General features: G+C 42.0%; 1 protein-coding gene across 3 annotated transcripts; it reads left to right on the top strand.

Moving 5' to 3' along the window:
* Nucleotides 1-2,875: 2,875 nt before the first annotated feature.
* Nucleotides 2,876-12,253, top strand: LOC119157035 (serine palmitoyltransferase small subunit B-like). Of its 3 annotated transcripts, none has more exons than XM_037407551.1 (3): nt 2,876-3,046; nt 8,021-8,207; nt 11,320-12,253. In XM_037407551.1, the coding sequence occupies exon 3, from the start codon at nt 11,352-11,354 to the stop codon at nt 11,592-11,594; it is 243 nt and encodes an 80-aa protein (XP_037263448.1). In that variant the 5' UTR covers nt 2,876-3,046; nt 8,021-8,207; nt 11,320-11,351; the 3' UTR covers nt 11,595-12,253. The 3 variants fall into 3 exon arrangements, with proteins under 3 accessions (XP_037263448.1, XP_037263450.1, XP_037263447.1); XM_037407553.1 differs by having other exon boundaries at nt 9,300-12,253; XM_037407550.1 differs by lacking the exons at nt 8,021-8,207; nt 11,320-12,253 and adding an exon at nt 5,298-5,687.
* Nucleotides 12,254-13,813: the final 1,560 nt, after the last annotated feature.

Raw genomic sequence — 13,813 nt, 5'->3', positions numbered from 1 at the left:
TAAAAGTAAATGCAGAGAAATTAATGCACACAAAAGAGACACAAATTTTATGTGTTTGCCTTCTTTGTAGACAGTTTAAACACTGTTTATAGATGTTAAGATTTTATTTTAAAATAATAAACTTCCAGTTCTCTGGCTAGGGAAATTAACTTTGAACATAAATTGCTGCATTCTGTGCAATTTCCACTGTCTGACTCTCTCATACTTGCAGATGTCTTTTACATAGGACATTATTCTTCAGTCCAAGAATAAAAAATTTCTCTCCATCCTAATTAGCCCTGAAAGAAAGCCTTTTCCCCTTCATGTGCCACAGTAGAAACCAAGTCTGATGAAGACTTCTGGGCAAAGGTGAAGGGTCTCTGCTTGAGGTCCATATATATTTTTAATGAGCTAATAAGAATTTCTTAAAGCAGAACCTGGTTTATCTGCTAGTTTCCCTTCTAAAACACAGGATTAATTCTAACAGTTCTGCTCAATCCATCTGCCCGTCCTGAGGTGCATTTATTACAGTTACAGGGCAACAACAAACAAGATTTAACAACATCTTTTGTGTCTGTGTTGTACACCTGCAGAGCACAGTCTAATTAGCATTGTGAGAGGAAAAGGTGACAGGACACACTTTGACTCCTGAAGCATGCCGGTTTGAAAGTGATGACAGGCATTGCTGACCATGATGAACCCATTGTGAAACACGCATCTTCAGTTCCCCAGCACAAGGCTTGATGGCAGCGTGAGGTGAATTAGCTGTCTCTTTGGGGCACAGATGATTCCAACGTGCCAGCATTTTCCATACTGCTGAACCTCATTATGCTTGGCTGTTGGAAGCTACTTGGGAGAGCAGAGAAAGGGCACAGTCTTCTCTGGGAGCAAACATCTCAGTTCTGTAAACTGAACTCTAACATGTTGGTGTGAGTGGGTTTGACAGTCAGAAGAGGCTGGATCTAGCGGGTTGAAATAGCCTGGTTATTGCTTTCTGTGTTTTTGTAGGAAGCAATGACTAATTATATCAGCCAGTAAAAGTGCAAATCCCTGTTCCTTATTTGGAGAGCATTGCTGATGGGCCACTTTTCCCTCTGTCAAGTAAATTACATTCCATTACTGAAGTTGCAGGGTTTGCTGATTTTTTTTTCCGGTCTTTCCTTGACTTATTCCTACTCCTGCTTTCATAGCAGTGTGAGGATGTTCACTTCTCTAGTTCCTAGGAGTCAGCAATTAAGAAAACAAATGATTTCCTGACTCTTCAATTGTCTTCTCTGCTCATCTTATAGTAGATTAAATTTCACTGAAAGTCATCTTTTGCCCTGTGAAAGGCACAGGCACCCATGAGGCAGTCTGGGCTAGTATCTCAGCAGAAACTTCTAGCAATATTTCCATTTCTATAGGTAATCTATAGCACTTTTTTCCTTTCAGAGGTATGTGGAATATTCTTCTTCCTTATAGTTATAAAGCACCAGAGATCGAAACAGAATTTTCAAAGTGTAGGGATAAAAGAAAATTGGGTTTAAGTAAAATTAGAAACAGTTTCAATTTGATGACATTGACAGACTGTTTTGAAATAAGGTTTAGATAGGCAGATTGATGTGGCCTTTTGGAGATAAACCATGTATTATTTGGAAGGATTATTCAGTTTCCCAGTGCTTTCCCCTTGCATTGTGTTCACTTTTTACACCGTGTATTTAAATCCAAGCAAGATTTTATCAACTAGGATTTCACTGAAAGAGACTAAGTACCCAAATGGCTATGCCATTTCAACTCCAGTGCCTATAGCTCAAAGCTATTTTGATATCTAAAACCTCTTCAAGACAATTGGGAGTGATGTATTAAATAACTTGGTAAATCTAATTTTGGTTTCTCATCCTAACAAACTGTTCACATACACAATTGTGGCCATGTGCTATGTGCCCCCGAAGGCCCATTCACTTGAGCACAGCTATGCACACTGAGGAATAAACACCTCTGCCTTGGGTTTGATGAGGCAAGGAAGAATCTATGCTAAAATAGCAATAGTCTCCTACAAAAATAAAGGAAAAAAAGGTAAAAAAATGAGAAAGACACTCGCAGACTTTCTTCCAGGAAATATACCTGTGCCTATACAGAAAGAAAAGGGAACATTTCTTAACAGACACATTTGAATGCCATGCACTTACAAGCAATTACAGAAAAGACTCCAAGTACTGTAATTCCTCTGGAGAGCCTTCTGTTACCGTCGAAGGTAATACATTGAATGTTCTCAAATTTGCCTTTTCAAAGGATCACTTACTCAAGGCAGGAGCTATCTTTTCCTCATAACTTTCTTAATGAATTACCTGATGCTGTAGAAAATATGTGATTAGATTTTACTGGGAGTTTTCTTTTATACCCGCTTTGGGTTTTACTCACCAAGTATAAGGCTATGCTGAAAAGATGTGCCGCAAAATGGCGGGCGTGGGTTACCTAAAGCACTCTGTTGAGGGTGGCCGCTGGCTCTGCACTGGCTGGGACACATGGCTGCCTGGTCCACCTGAGGTGAGAGACAGACAGTCAGTAAAGAGGCTCATATAAGCGAAACCACTTCTAATCTGGAAACTGAAGAAAAATAGAGGCATAACACACCCCCCACCCCCACCCCCCACCCCAGCTGTTTACATGGTGCCATTGCTGCTGGGGAAGGGGAGAGTCTGGGCTGGAGAAGCTTTGAGGAGGGTGGATGTGGCAACAACCATCAGCACTATGGAAGATGAATTACTGAGATCTGTGTGATTGTTCCTATCTGTCACTATCACAGACACGAGTTATCCCCTCACGATATGCCCACAACCTGTTCCCGCCCCTTGCGCCTCACGCTTTCCCGCCCGACGTTTCCCAGGACTACCGGCCCCAGCATCCCTTGCGGCGCCCTCCCGCCGCACCTGGCGGCCCCGAAGCGCGGGCCGCTGGGGCTTGTAGGCAGCTGCCGCCCCGCTGATGGCGGCCCTGGGGGGCCGGGGAACATCGGCTGGGTTACCCGGTAGGGCAGGTACTGCCGGCTGCCCGGGGCGGAGGGAGCGACGCGAAGCAGCAGCACAGGGTGAGGGACGGGCCGGTAGCTGCGGGCAGCCTGGCAGGGAGGCTGAGGGGCCTGTGAGAGGCCAGCAGGAGGCTGAGGGGGTGTGAGGGGCTAGCGAGGAGGCTGAGGGGGCTGTGGGGGGCCAGCAGGAGGCTGAGGGGGTGTGAGGGGCTAGCGAGGAGGCTGAGGGGGCTGTGGGGGGCCAGCAGGAGGCTGAGGGGGTGTGAGGGGCTAGCGAGGAGGCTGAGGGGGCTGTGGGGGGCCAGCAGGAGGCTGAGGGGGTGTGAGGGGCTAGCGAGGAGGCTGAGGGGGCTGTGGGGGGCCAGCAGGAGGCTGAGGGGGTGGGGGGCTCTGGGGGGCTCGGCTGTGGTGAGCAGTGGAACGGGTGCTGAGGAGATTTTGCACGGCTGCCCATCTCCCCTTGCTTGTGATGAAAATATGAGATCTGAGTGGGTTGGGTTTGGGTTTTTACTTTGGGTTTGTTTAATGGTAGTGAGCACTTAGTGACTCCTGCTTGCCCTTCACCAGCCAGCTGGCAAGGGCTTTTTTCTCAGAGCAAGGCCAGCTCTTTGGATGATAGCTGGATGAGGAGCTACACTCTGCTGAAACACTGAATTTGAGAATGTTTTTTGGGGTGGTAAAAGCTTCAGGTAGGCTTTAGATGCCACAACTGAAATTAACAAGGATGTCTCCAGGAAGGGACACCCATTTTGGTAACTACCTGTCCTAGTTATAACAAGAGAAAGTCACTGAGCTCATGCTTTCATCTTGCATATTTTCTTAAAACCTCAAAATTTAATTCCTTATCTTTCCTCCTGAAAACCAGCTTCTTGGATGTCACCCTTTGCTAATTTATCTTACAGAGAAGTCTGTACAGTGCACTAGTTCTGGTGGATTCTTAGCGCTTGCTAAATATATGTTGACATTCTTGGGAGAGAGAACCAAGCACACAGCTATTATCCTTTTGATGCTCTGTAAGTGGAAGGTGCCCAACTCTGTGCTGTTTCCTGTGGTTTCAGCATTACATGGGGGACAGTTTCATGCTGCAGTGATTTAAAATTTGTTGTTGACTGCTAAAAAGCCCCTTCTGCCTTTTTTGCAGCTGGGCTAAGTCATGAAGGCATTGGGAATCCCTCAATGCCTGTGACAGAATCAGGCAGCTGAGTGTCTTCCTGGAAAAGGATTGGAGCTTTAACGGAGCACGTCGGGATTGCAGCTGTTGCCATCCTGAGCCTATATATAGAAACACTACTCCACACACATGTGGGAGACAACTGTATTTCCTGGCAGCACAACTGAAATTTGTAGCAGCTTTTTGTCATCTCTTGAGACTCAGTTACTGCAGGAGTACTTGGGAGTCTGCTTCAGAGTTCTTAGGTTAAAGGTGGAATTTCATTGAAGTATGTAGTTGAAATGTTTACTTAGACTGTTTGCCAGGGGTGCGTATATTTCTGATCTGAATTAGGAGGGTGAGAGAAAAAAAGAGGAGACTGGCAGTGCAGGAGGATGTGGTGACCAGTGCTAATGGAAAGTTGTCAATTCACATCCTGTGCCACTCTACTGTTGTCACTTTAGGAGGAAATTCTGGTGCAATTTTGTGTGTGCCTCACAAATAGGCTAATGACTGGAAATACGATTTTAGACACTTTTTTTTTTTTTAAGTCCTGTGTTCATGAATTCTTCCATCGTATTTGACAGAACTATGACTGTCATTGTGCATATGATTTGCTGTATGCATTTAAAAATGTGTAAAATAAGGAAGAATCACAGCTATTTCTCTACTAAAAGCCCAATGAAATTTCTTCCTACTGCTTTACCCAGTTCTTTGTGTAATGTGTGCTGAAGGTCTGCAAGGTAGCTAGGGTTGTATCACCCCGGTTCTAAAGTAAAACTACAGAATGATCCTAAAAATTAAAGAACGGGAGAATCTTGGTCTTAGGAGAACTCTCAGTTTAATCCACTCCTAGTCCCAGGCTGGGCATGCAGCTCTGCAATTCACAGTTGTGGCTTTGTATCTCTGTACAGTTACAGATTTTAAACTCCTTGTAGTCAGCATTTCTTTTTCAGTTATATTTGCTTCGCACTTGAAACAACATCAGTTACATGTTGACTGATACCACAGCATGGGCAACACTGGGGAAAAGAACTGGAATTATTAGACACTGTTAACTGCTGAGGGAAACAAGGGACAAAACAGAGCTCAGCTGCTCGGTGCAGTAACACATAGCTTCCCTTATCTTTTCTATTCCTAAATGACGCATCCTCAATTCAGAAAGGGACGTGAAAGTCTGCCAGGTGAAGGAACAAGGAACCAAGCACAGTGTGGAGCTGGAAAATGTGGTGAATTTGAACCACGCTTGGAGAAGGGCCTTTGACCTCCGTGAGAGACCAGGCATGCAAGGACTGTCACAGCAGACTGCCCAAGAGCATGCTTTATATACTGCTGGGACACTGGTGGCGCAGAAGAAACTTGCTTTCCTGGAGTTGCCTGTGCATCTAGTAGCTAAATAAAAAATTATGTGAGTGAGCTGTATAGTAAGATAAGAAGCAATTGCAGCTGGGAAGGTCTAGGCTTGCTGCTCTTCACAACTGCCATGCTTAACTGTCGAACTGAGTGTTTCATAACAATTGATGCCATATTAAATGGTATGATGTCATATTACCTCAAGCTGAAATAGTCTCTGCCTAATCCTTCTGGGGCAACTATGCATATTCCTTGTGCTTTTGGAGATTACTAGTTTCCACAGTTTTCACTTACTTAATTATCTGTCTTGATGTAGAATTAAAAAAAGTTCCTGAACTGGTCTAGCCAGGTGTCGGGAAGCATGCTGGGAAATTGTATGACTCTTGCAGACAACAATGTAATAATTAAAATATGTTATTTGCATTACAAATGGCAGTAAGCCATTACAATGGCAAGCCCCTATAAGCTGTAGCCAAGATACATTCCTCATCAAGATACATTCCTCATCTAGTTGTTATGTGGTGTCATACAGCCTGATTTTGGGCGTGATACCACTCCAGATGAACCTGTGGTCTGGTGCCGGGATTTGTGGACCCGCATGCCAGGTATTTTACACCATGCAGAACAGAACCTTTCTAAGAATTTGCCTGTTCTACACTATAGGGCATTTTTTCTCCTTTCCAAGAACGGTAGCGTGTATTCTCTAGGTTCTTTGGTGCAGCTTGATTGTATTGGGAAGTCAAGCTAAGAACTTGCTATAGGGGCCATTCCTTATTGCTGCATTTCTTTCCTTATGCCATGAAGCTGGTGCTTGGGTATCTTGACACAGGATGACTATTCAAGGGTGCAGGAGGAGGCTGACACCTCTGTGATCACATTACTTACCCTGTGGTGTGGCTCTGTAGCAGGTCAAGCTCATCTTTGCCTGGGCTACCATGGCCTGCCCAACCTTCCACCGTCTCCTTGCCCTTGTCGTGTGTTTCCACCCTGTTCCTTCCCCCAGTGCCTGCAGTTGTGTGGTCAGGTTTTGCGCAGATGGAGGACACTGTCACATCTTTGTCCTGCCAGGCCTGACTGGTTCCCTGGTGTGTCCTCCTTGCCAGCACATGGGAGAGGGCAGGAAGAGGTTGCTGGGCCAAGCAGAACTGTGTTAGGGACTTGAAGCTGCAGCCAGAAGAGCTTGTACTAAATGCTCATGCAGATCCTGGCTGTCACAGAGACCTGCAGAAGGCTGCCCTCCCAGTATGTTAATAATCCATCAGAAATGCTGCTTCTTTCCAAGTGGTGCTGGAGCCAAAAGGGATCAAAAAAATTGGTGTATACTATTACAAAAAAACCAAACTTGCCTGTGCCTTGCTTTGTGTGGATAGACTGATGGGGTAGATTAGAAAGCTGTCCTGATCACTTTAACTTTCTGCTTTGATTATTTTCCAGCATCTAAACTTTAGGTAGACAGATAAATAATTACCACAGTGTATAGGTGTAAGGTAGAGATATTTCAGTCATTTTTACTTAGTCTTCTAAGGAAATGAGGCTTATTTTCTTTCATTACCTGTATCTCTCTATGCATACCGTACTTTTTAACCCATGACCAATTTCAGTTAAGTTGAGAAAAAAGTAGTGATCTCAAGGATAAAATTTTGTCAGAAGAGATGATGAAGAAGAGAAAAGCAGCATTATTACATAGCCCTTACTAGGCAGCAGAGAAGCTACACAGAAGACACCCATTCTGAAGCCAAATGCAGAGCAAATGCCTCTGTAGGAGTTTATTATTAGCCCTTATATTAGACCTACTATTATACTTTATTAGACATCAGAGGATCTCATTATAAGGCATGAAATAATAGGGGGAAAAAATATTACCTCTTCTTATGGAGCTAATAGGCTAAATTCTGTATAAACCAGAAGTCACTGCTTTTGCATATGGAGCACCTCACTGAACTTAGGAAAGGGAGGCTGCTGGTTTCCTTTGGTGCAGTGGTAATTTGAATGTTTCTGATTTGCTTTGTTAATTTGTGTTTCCCTTGCTAGGAGGAATTATTGCTATGTCACTCTGTGACTTGTATGGTTGTGTTTGAATTTGGCTGGAAACCACAGTGAGGAGCAGTAAAAAGAGGTTTAGAAATTTAATCATGTGGGCAGCATGATCAAGAGACTTGTAAAAAAGAGTCCAGCCCCTCTGGTACAGGGTGCTATGGAGGAGAGTCTCTTTCCCACTTTTCAGAGTGAGATCTTTGAATGCTTTCTCCGTGCATCTGTAATCATGTGTCACAGTGTCTCACCAAATGTAGCAGTATGGTTTTGCCTGGTTTTGTTATTTTTTGTATGTGTGTTTTGTTTGTTGTTTTGGGTTTTTTTTAATCTTGAAGACTTTCTTCTCTGCGTGGGGAAAAGTATCTTAAAGCACATAAGCTATATCTGCCTTAAGAGGTAGGGATTTTAGCCAAATCTTGTATTCTGACTGATGCTGTACACATCTGATTACGAATTGTGAAAGGTATTCATGAGTTCTTATTTCCCCTTGAGGTAAGGAGCTGGGAAAAGCAGCAGGAGTGGCTGCTCAGAAGAGAATGCCTGAGGGCTTTACATACCACCGTCCAAGATCTGCTTACAGCATCACATTGGGAATGGATTCTGCTTATCCCAACGTTTTATTGCTGTGAAACAGCCTGTTCTGCACTACCACCTCTCTCTTTCACAATGGCGCTCAGCTGTCAGGTAAAAACTTTTTGTAGCTGTTAGAACTAAAGCAGACTGAGACAAATCTCAATTTCTGCATTGTTTCAACCTAGGGAGTTTGTTATTGAATTACGAACTCAATGTTTGTGGAGAATTATTGAAAAGAATGAAAACACCTGTACGGTTTTGCACTTGAGAACGGCAGAAGTACTGACACGAGTTTTCCTGGCTTTATGTAAATGTTTTTTTGGAGGGGATTCAGAGAGCACAGAGGTGACAGCCCTACCTTTAGCTGCCTTGGTAATGGGTGCTCTGCCACTGCATCTTGCTGAAGGATTCAAAAGAGGCTGATCCACCTAGCAGGGAAGGTGAATAACATGTAGTAGGGATGCTGGCCGCCAAGAACGTGGACACTGTGGTAGTCAAATATTGTTTTTCCTGTGTATAAGTTATTTTTCACCAAGATTTTCATGGGGGGAAAAAAACAATCTAAAAATCTCCTTGTCCCACCACAGCCCTCCATGCTCGGTTGAAATATGTAGCTGAGAAAGTCTGGTTGAAAGTAGAAACTCCTGGGGTAAGAATCCTGCAGCAGTACTCCAGGGCAATTATATTTCACATTTGATGAATTCATTCTGTAGACCCCAACCTAGGTTATATTTTCCATGATGTAGTATCTCATCCAGCTGGGGAGATACACTTCTGTGGTAGATCTTAGCTCTACAGGAGAAGGGTGGGGCATGTCACCTACTGCTGCCAGGGGCAGTGGTTTACCATTTCTGAATTTTCTGTGGAAAGTGGACAGTTTTAGAACAGAAAACTTTATTAAAAGGTTGGGGGAGTAGGTCAGTGTTTACTAATGGATCAGCTCAGGCTGTGTTTGGTAAGAAAGGGAAAAAGAGGGTGAGGCTCAGATGTCTTAAACATTACTTGTGGCATATTCTCCCAAAATAAAGCTGATTCGTATTTGGAAATGATTTGACTGCAGGGAGATGGTTTAGAACATAATATACTATGCAGATTTCTACCTAATTTATTTGTCCAATTAGATCATTAAAATGCCTCAAGCATTTGTGGCTTGGTTTTATTTTGTAGCATTTTTAAGAGAAACTCAGCATCTTTTCCTTGCAGAAATCTTGTCCGCTTATTCTCCACTCTGGGGTTTCTGGATGAGGATGATTAAGGTGTGTATATGGGTTGGGAGAAACTGATGCAGAGAAGACTGGGAACTGTTTGAAAGTGGTATTAATCAAAGGTTGCAGGAGGTGGTGGCTTCACCAGAGACTTTCCTGTGACATATTAATTGAACTACATTTTTGCGGCTACTTAACTCTGACGCTGTATTTTTGCGGCTACTTAACTCTGACACTGTATTTTTGCATGGACATTAAATTGCACCTTGTTAGAACTTTGGCAGCCTGCATTGTAAGTCCCACGAAAACAGAGATATTTTTTTAGATTTTAAATTAGGGAAGGCACTAATTGTAAACATTTTTTGCTGGTTGCCCTAGATGTATTTCAGCCTTATATCCTCCTCCCTACCTGCAGTTCTTCAACTCTAACTTTGTACAGATTATCAAATTAATGCTGTCATGAGAGTGTGGTACTGAGCCAGACCATGGCTGTCCTTGTTGCATAATGCAGATAGCTTAGGCCAGGGGAGTTTTTAGCAATAGTGAAGAAGGGGCGGGGTGTGGAGGACACACTCTGTAATTGAGGTTCAAAGCTAGTTGTTTCTGCTTCTCAATCTGTACATGAGCTGTTCAGCTGCTACAGGCAGAAGTGGTAGGAAGCATCTCTCACCTAGATGTTTTATCATCAGGGAGAAGTGAAAAGGTAAGTTCTACTTTTTATAGAACTGATTCTTTTAAAAGTCTTTCCTCAAAGTAGCTTGGCAATACATTTGATGATAAGAGGCTTAAGTATAACATAGGTATGGTAAAAACTCCATGTAATGTACAGAAATGTGATGGCTATATTAAGAATATTGCTAAAAGTAGTTAATAATAGTTCTTAACTACAGAAGCATTATCTGGTTTATCTTACCTGTCAGGCAGAAAAGAGGTGGGGAAGCTATGGAAGTAAAATGGAAAAGGTGAGGCAAATTTTTTCTACAAACTTTGGGAAGTAGCTTTTGTTAGGGTAAAATCCCACTCTATATAGGTTTTTGAAGTTGTATTTAATTTCTGTGGAATAAGTTTTTTTCCACAGATCTTGACACCACCGGAAGTTCTTAACTTCCCAACTAAAAAGTAAGGAACCATCGTTTTTGTTTTGTCTCCTCTTACTTACCAAGTGTCAGGAAGCACTGGTAACTGAAATAGTTCTGTTTTCCCTTTACCCCTCCAGTTCTGCATTCTGGTAACTATATAATGTGACACTCAATAATTATTAGCATTAATTTGAACACAGAGCTTTAAAATAATTCTTTATGTTTTCATTCTGGCAACAAATCAAGTCAACCTCTGTTGCAGAAGCAGCTGGATAATCCGTATATAGTTTCCTTTTATTGTAGTTCTGTATGTGTGGTGTTCTCCATATTCCCAGTTTGTATTCCAGGAGCAACTGAGGCATTACATAGAAGTCAGTCTGTAGTAGCAGAAATCAGAATTCTAGCTAAGTTCTGTGTCAAAATTCACGTGTGGTGAAGGGGAGAGGGCTTGAAGTGCTTTTTTGGATCAAGCTGCTTCAACAGTGTCTTAATGCAGTGCAAGGCAAAGTTATGAAAGTAGAGTTTGGCTTGGAGAACAGAATTGCAGCAATTATTAGGTAACTAATTTCTGGAAAAAAGATATTGTGGAAACTCCATTGCAAATAATGGTGCCCACTACACAGTGGTCTAAATTGGACCATCATGTTCAGCATTGAGTATAGGAAAGGAAAAAGGAATACAAATGAAGCCTTTTATGGGACAGGGTAAAAGAATGACTCATGCTAGTCTGTTACCATCTGATCACGTTTCAGGCTTCAAAATGTATTTGTGATCTTGGAATTTTAGATCTCTTGGTTTTTTAAAACATAATTTACTAAAAATGGTGAGTATGAACAAACCAAGTAGCATGGAGTTGCTGCCCTTATGATGTTTTTATATATATTTTTGCTTTTCTTTTGTAAGGTTTCTATTTCTGCTAACTATACTTTATTTTAATAGGGAAGGCTTTCAGAAGCAGCACAAAGCTGAAGATGGATATTAAGAGCATGAAGAACTATCTGTATTGGCTGTACTGCCAGTTTGAACTGATCACCTGCAGCTATCTCATGGAGCCCTGGGAAAAACTGCTTTTCTATACCTTCAACATTACTATGTTAGTTATGCTATTATACACCGCTTACATCTTTGTCCCTGTCCACGTTAGCATGGCTTTTCAATTCTTCTTGCACTTATTTGGAAACCAACATGAAAATACTGTTTCTGTCGTGAAGTAACATCGTCAACCTGACACTGACTTTTGGATCAACAAAGTGTTTTTCTTAACACTCCATTTTTGTTTAGAAACAGGTTCAGTGTGTGTGCAAACACTGTTTTATTCTGCAGTATCTTTTAATGTTCTTCTGTATTCTGGGACTCTCTGACAGCAAATTATTTTGCCAAAACAATTGAAATCCGTCCTTGTTTTTATTGTTTGACTGACTGCTTCTTAAAGAGCTTTCAATTTTAAAGACTGGCTGGAGTTAGGAGGCTGGATTTGGTACAGAAACAACCGTGCTGCATATTTTGTTATTCCAGGGAGAGCTGCTCTGATACGGAGTTTTCATCTTGAGAAAGTACATGGCATGCCTTTGTTCTTGTCTGCCTTACCTTTGCTGACAGGAGAGATGTGTACAAAAAAGGTTTTGCACAATGCTGTACAACTATAAACTGCTTCTCTAAGCTTGGTATGTATGTATTTATAGAATGATTTTGTTATTTATGTACTTTCCTCAGTTATTTAATACAATTAATTACTTGACTGGTTCATCATCATTATGGAAACAATGCAGTTGATTTATTAAAAATGTGGGGATTTACTTCCATGAAAATTTATAATAAAATTCTCATATTCTTAGACTTTATTAAAAAAAGCGTGCATATCATATACAGAACATGAAAATACATATTCAGTTGTGGAAGGACCATTTCAGTTGAAAAACAATAAAAAGCCTACCTAAAATACAATGTCTCTCCTTTTTTCCTAAACCTCTCATTTCCCCTCTTTTACCTCCTTTTATACTCTACCTGTTGAGTAGTGTCTGAAACATGAACTCTTGAGACTGCAGACTTTGTAATTAATGTGCTGTAATTTGTTTTATTTCAAAGTCTGTGTTTTTTTAAACTTCAGCCTTAGAAACACGAGATACCTGCACTGCCAATTTGCTACAGCAGCCATTGGCAGGAGCTGGCTAGAGATGAAGCACCAGTACGATGAACCCGGGAACTAGAATCAGTGTTGTGTATCATCACAGAAGAAGAACAGAGTAGTAGCAGGTGGCTTGCAGGGTACTATAAATGCAGCTTTCCTCCCACCCACACAGAGGTGAGTTTTCTTACATCTTTCGAGCACAGAGATGCTACTAGAATGTCTTCTTTAAGAGAATAGGATGTTATTAGTAAGTGGCAATCAAACGACTTACGAAATGAGATTTTGTCATAGACAGTGATAAAACAAAGACACTAATTACGTAATCTGTCATGTCAACATGAGATCCAGTTACTTTCCCAGTTTATAACCTGGGGGAAATATATAGGATATGAAAATAGTTTATTTGGGAAAATGAAGGCCACTGTGCTTAAACTTACAAGGCTTTGGATGGTACCCAAAGTAATCTCTTAAGTCTGCAAAAACAACAAAAAAATCTATTTAATACTTTCAGATTAGAACCCAGTTGTAAGTTTTATTGAAGTAATATAATGGCTTATGTAGTAAATATCTTATATTTGCCTGTAGCAGCTTTTGTGGTCATTATGTGTGTTGCATTTACTGATGTTTAGGAACAGAAGAGGGAAACATAGTATTGTAGTTATGTCAATTATTAGACTGTTTATGAAGACAATTTTGTTTCAAAACTGTCAGTCTATAATGTAGAAAAGAAAATGCAGCGTTTCACATTATATGTGCTGGAGAGACGTGCACATAACACACCGTATACTTGCGAAGAAAAGCTCAGTGGATAAACAGGCCACCATAACTATGTTTACACTAAACTATAGTAGACTACTATACACATACATCCAAAGTATTTGTCGACATTCAGGAATCTGACATCAGCCTGGAGACTAGGAACTCTTACCCTGGGTGTGGTTTTGTTTATTGCCGCCCTTTCCCTGTCTCTCCAGCACAAACCTACTGGGTGTTTGTTGTGGTTGCCTGAAGCGCCTGCTGCCTCTTTTGCAACAACCAATGCAGGCTTGTGCCTGGTGAGCTGCCCTGTTGGCATGCACCACTTCTTCGGCAAGGACCGGCTCCTGGGTGTCTGCCTGCGACAGTGTCATTTCAGGTCCTCATGCTGTCCCACAGCAGCAGGGATCCCAGCTCAGCTGCATGAATCAGAGAGCCAGGAAAGCACCAAAACCCAAAGGAGGGCACAAGGGGCTAAGTGGCAGCTGACACCCCCTCCCCCAACTTCTCGATTAACTTCACTCATCACAGTCTTTTCCCTGCCTATCA

Source organism: Falco rusticolus, chromosome 13 (genome assembly GCF_015220075.1).
Source record: "Falco rusticolus isolate bFalRus1 chromosome 13, bFalRus1.pri, whole genome shotgun sequence".
NCBI lineage: Eukaryota > Metazoa > Chordata > Aves > Falconiformes > Falconidae > Falco > Falco rusticolus.
Note: the sequence above shows the minus strand (reverse complement) of the source record. Positions and strands in the feature narration are given on the sequence as shown.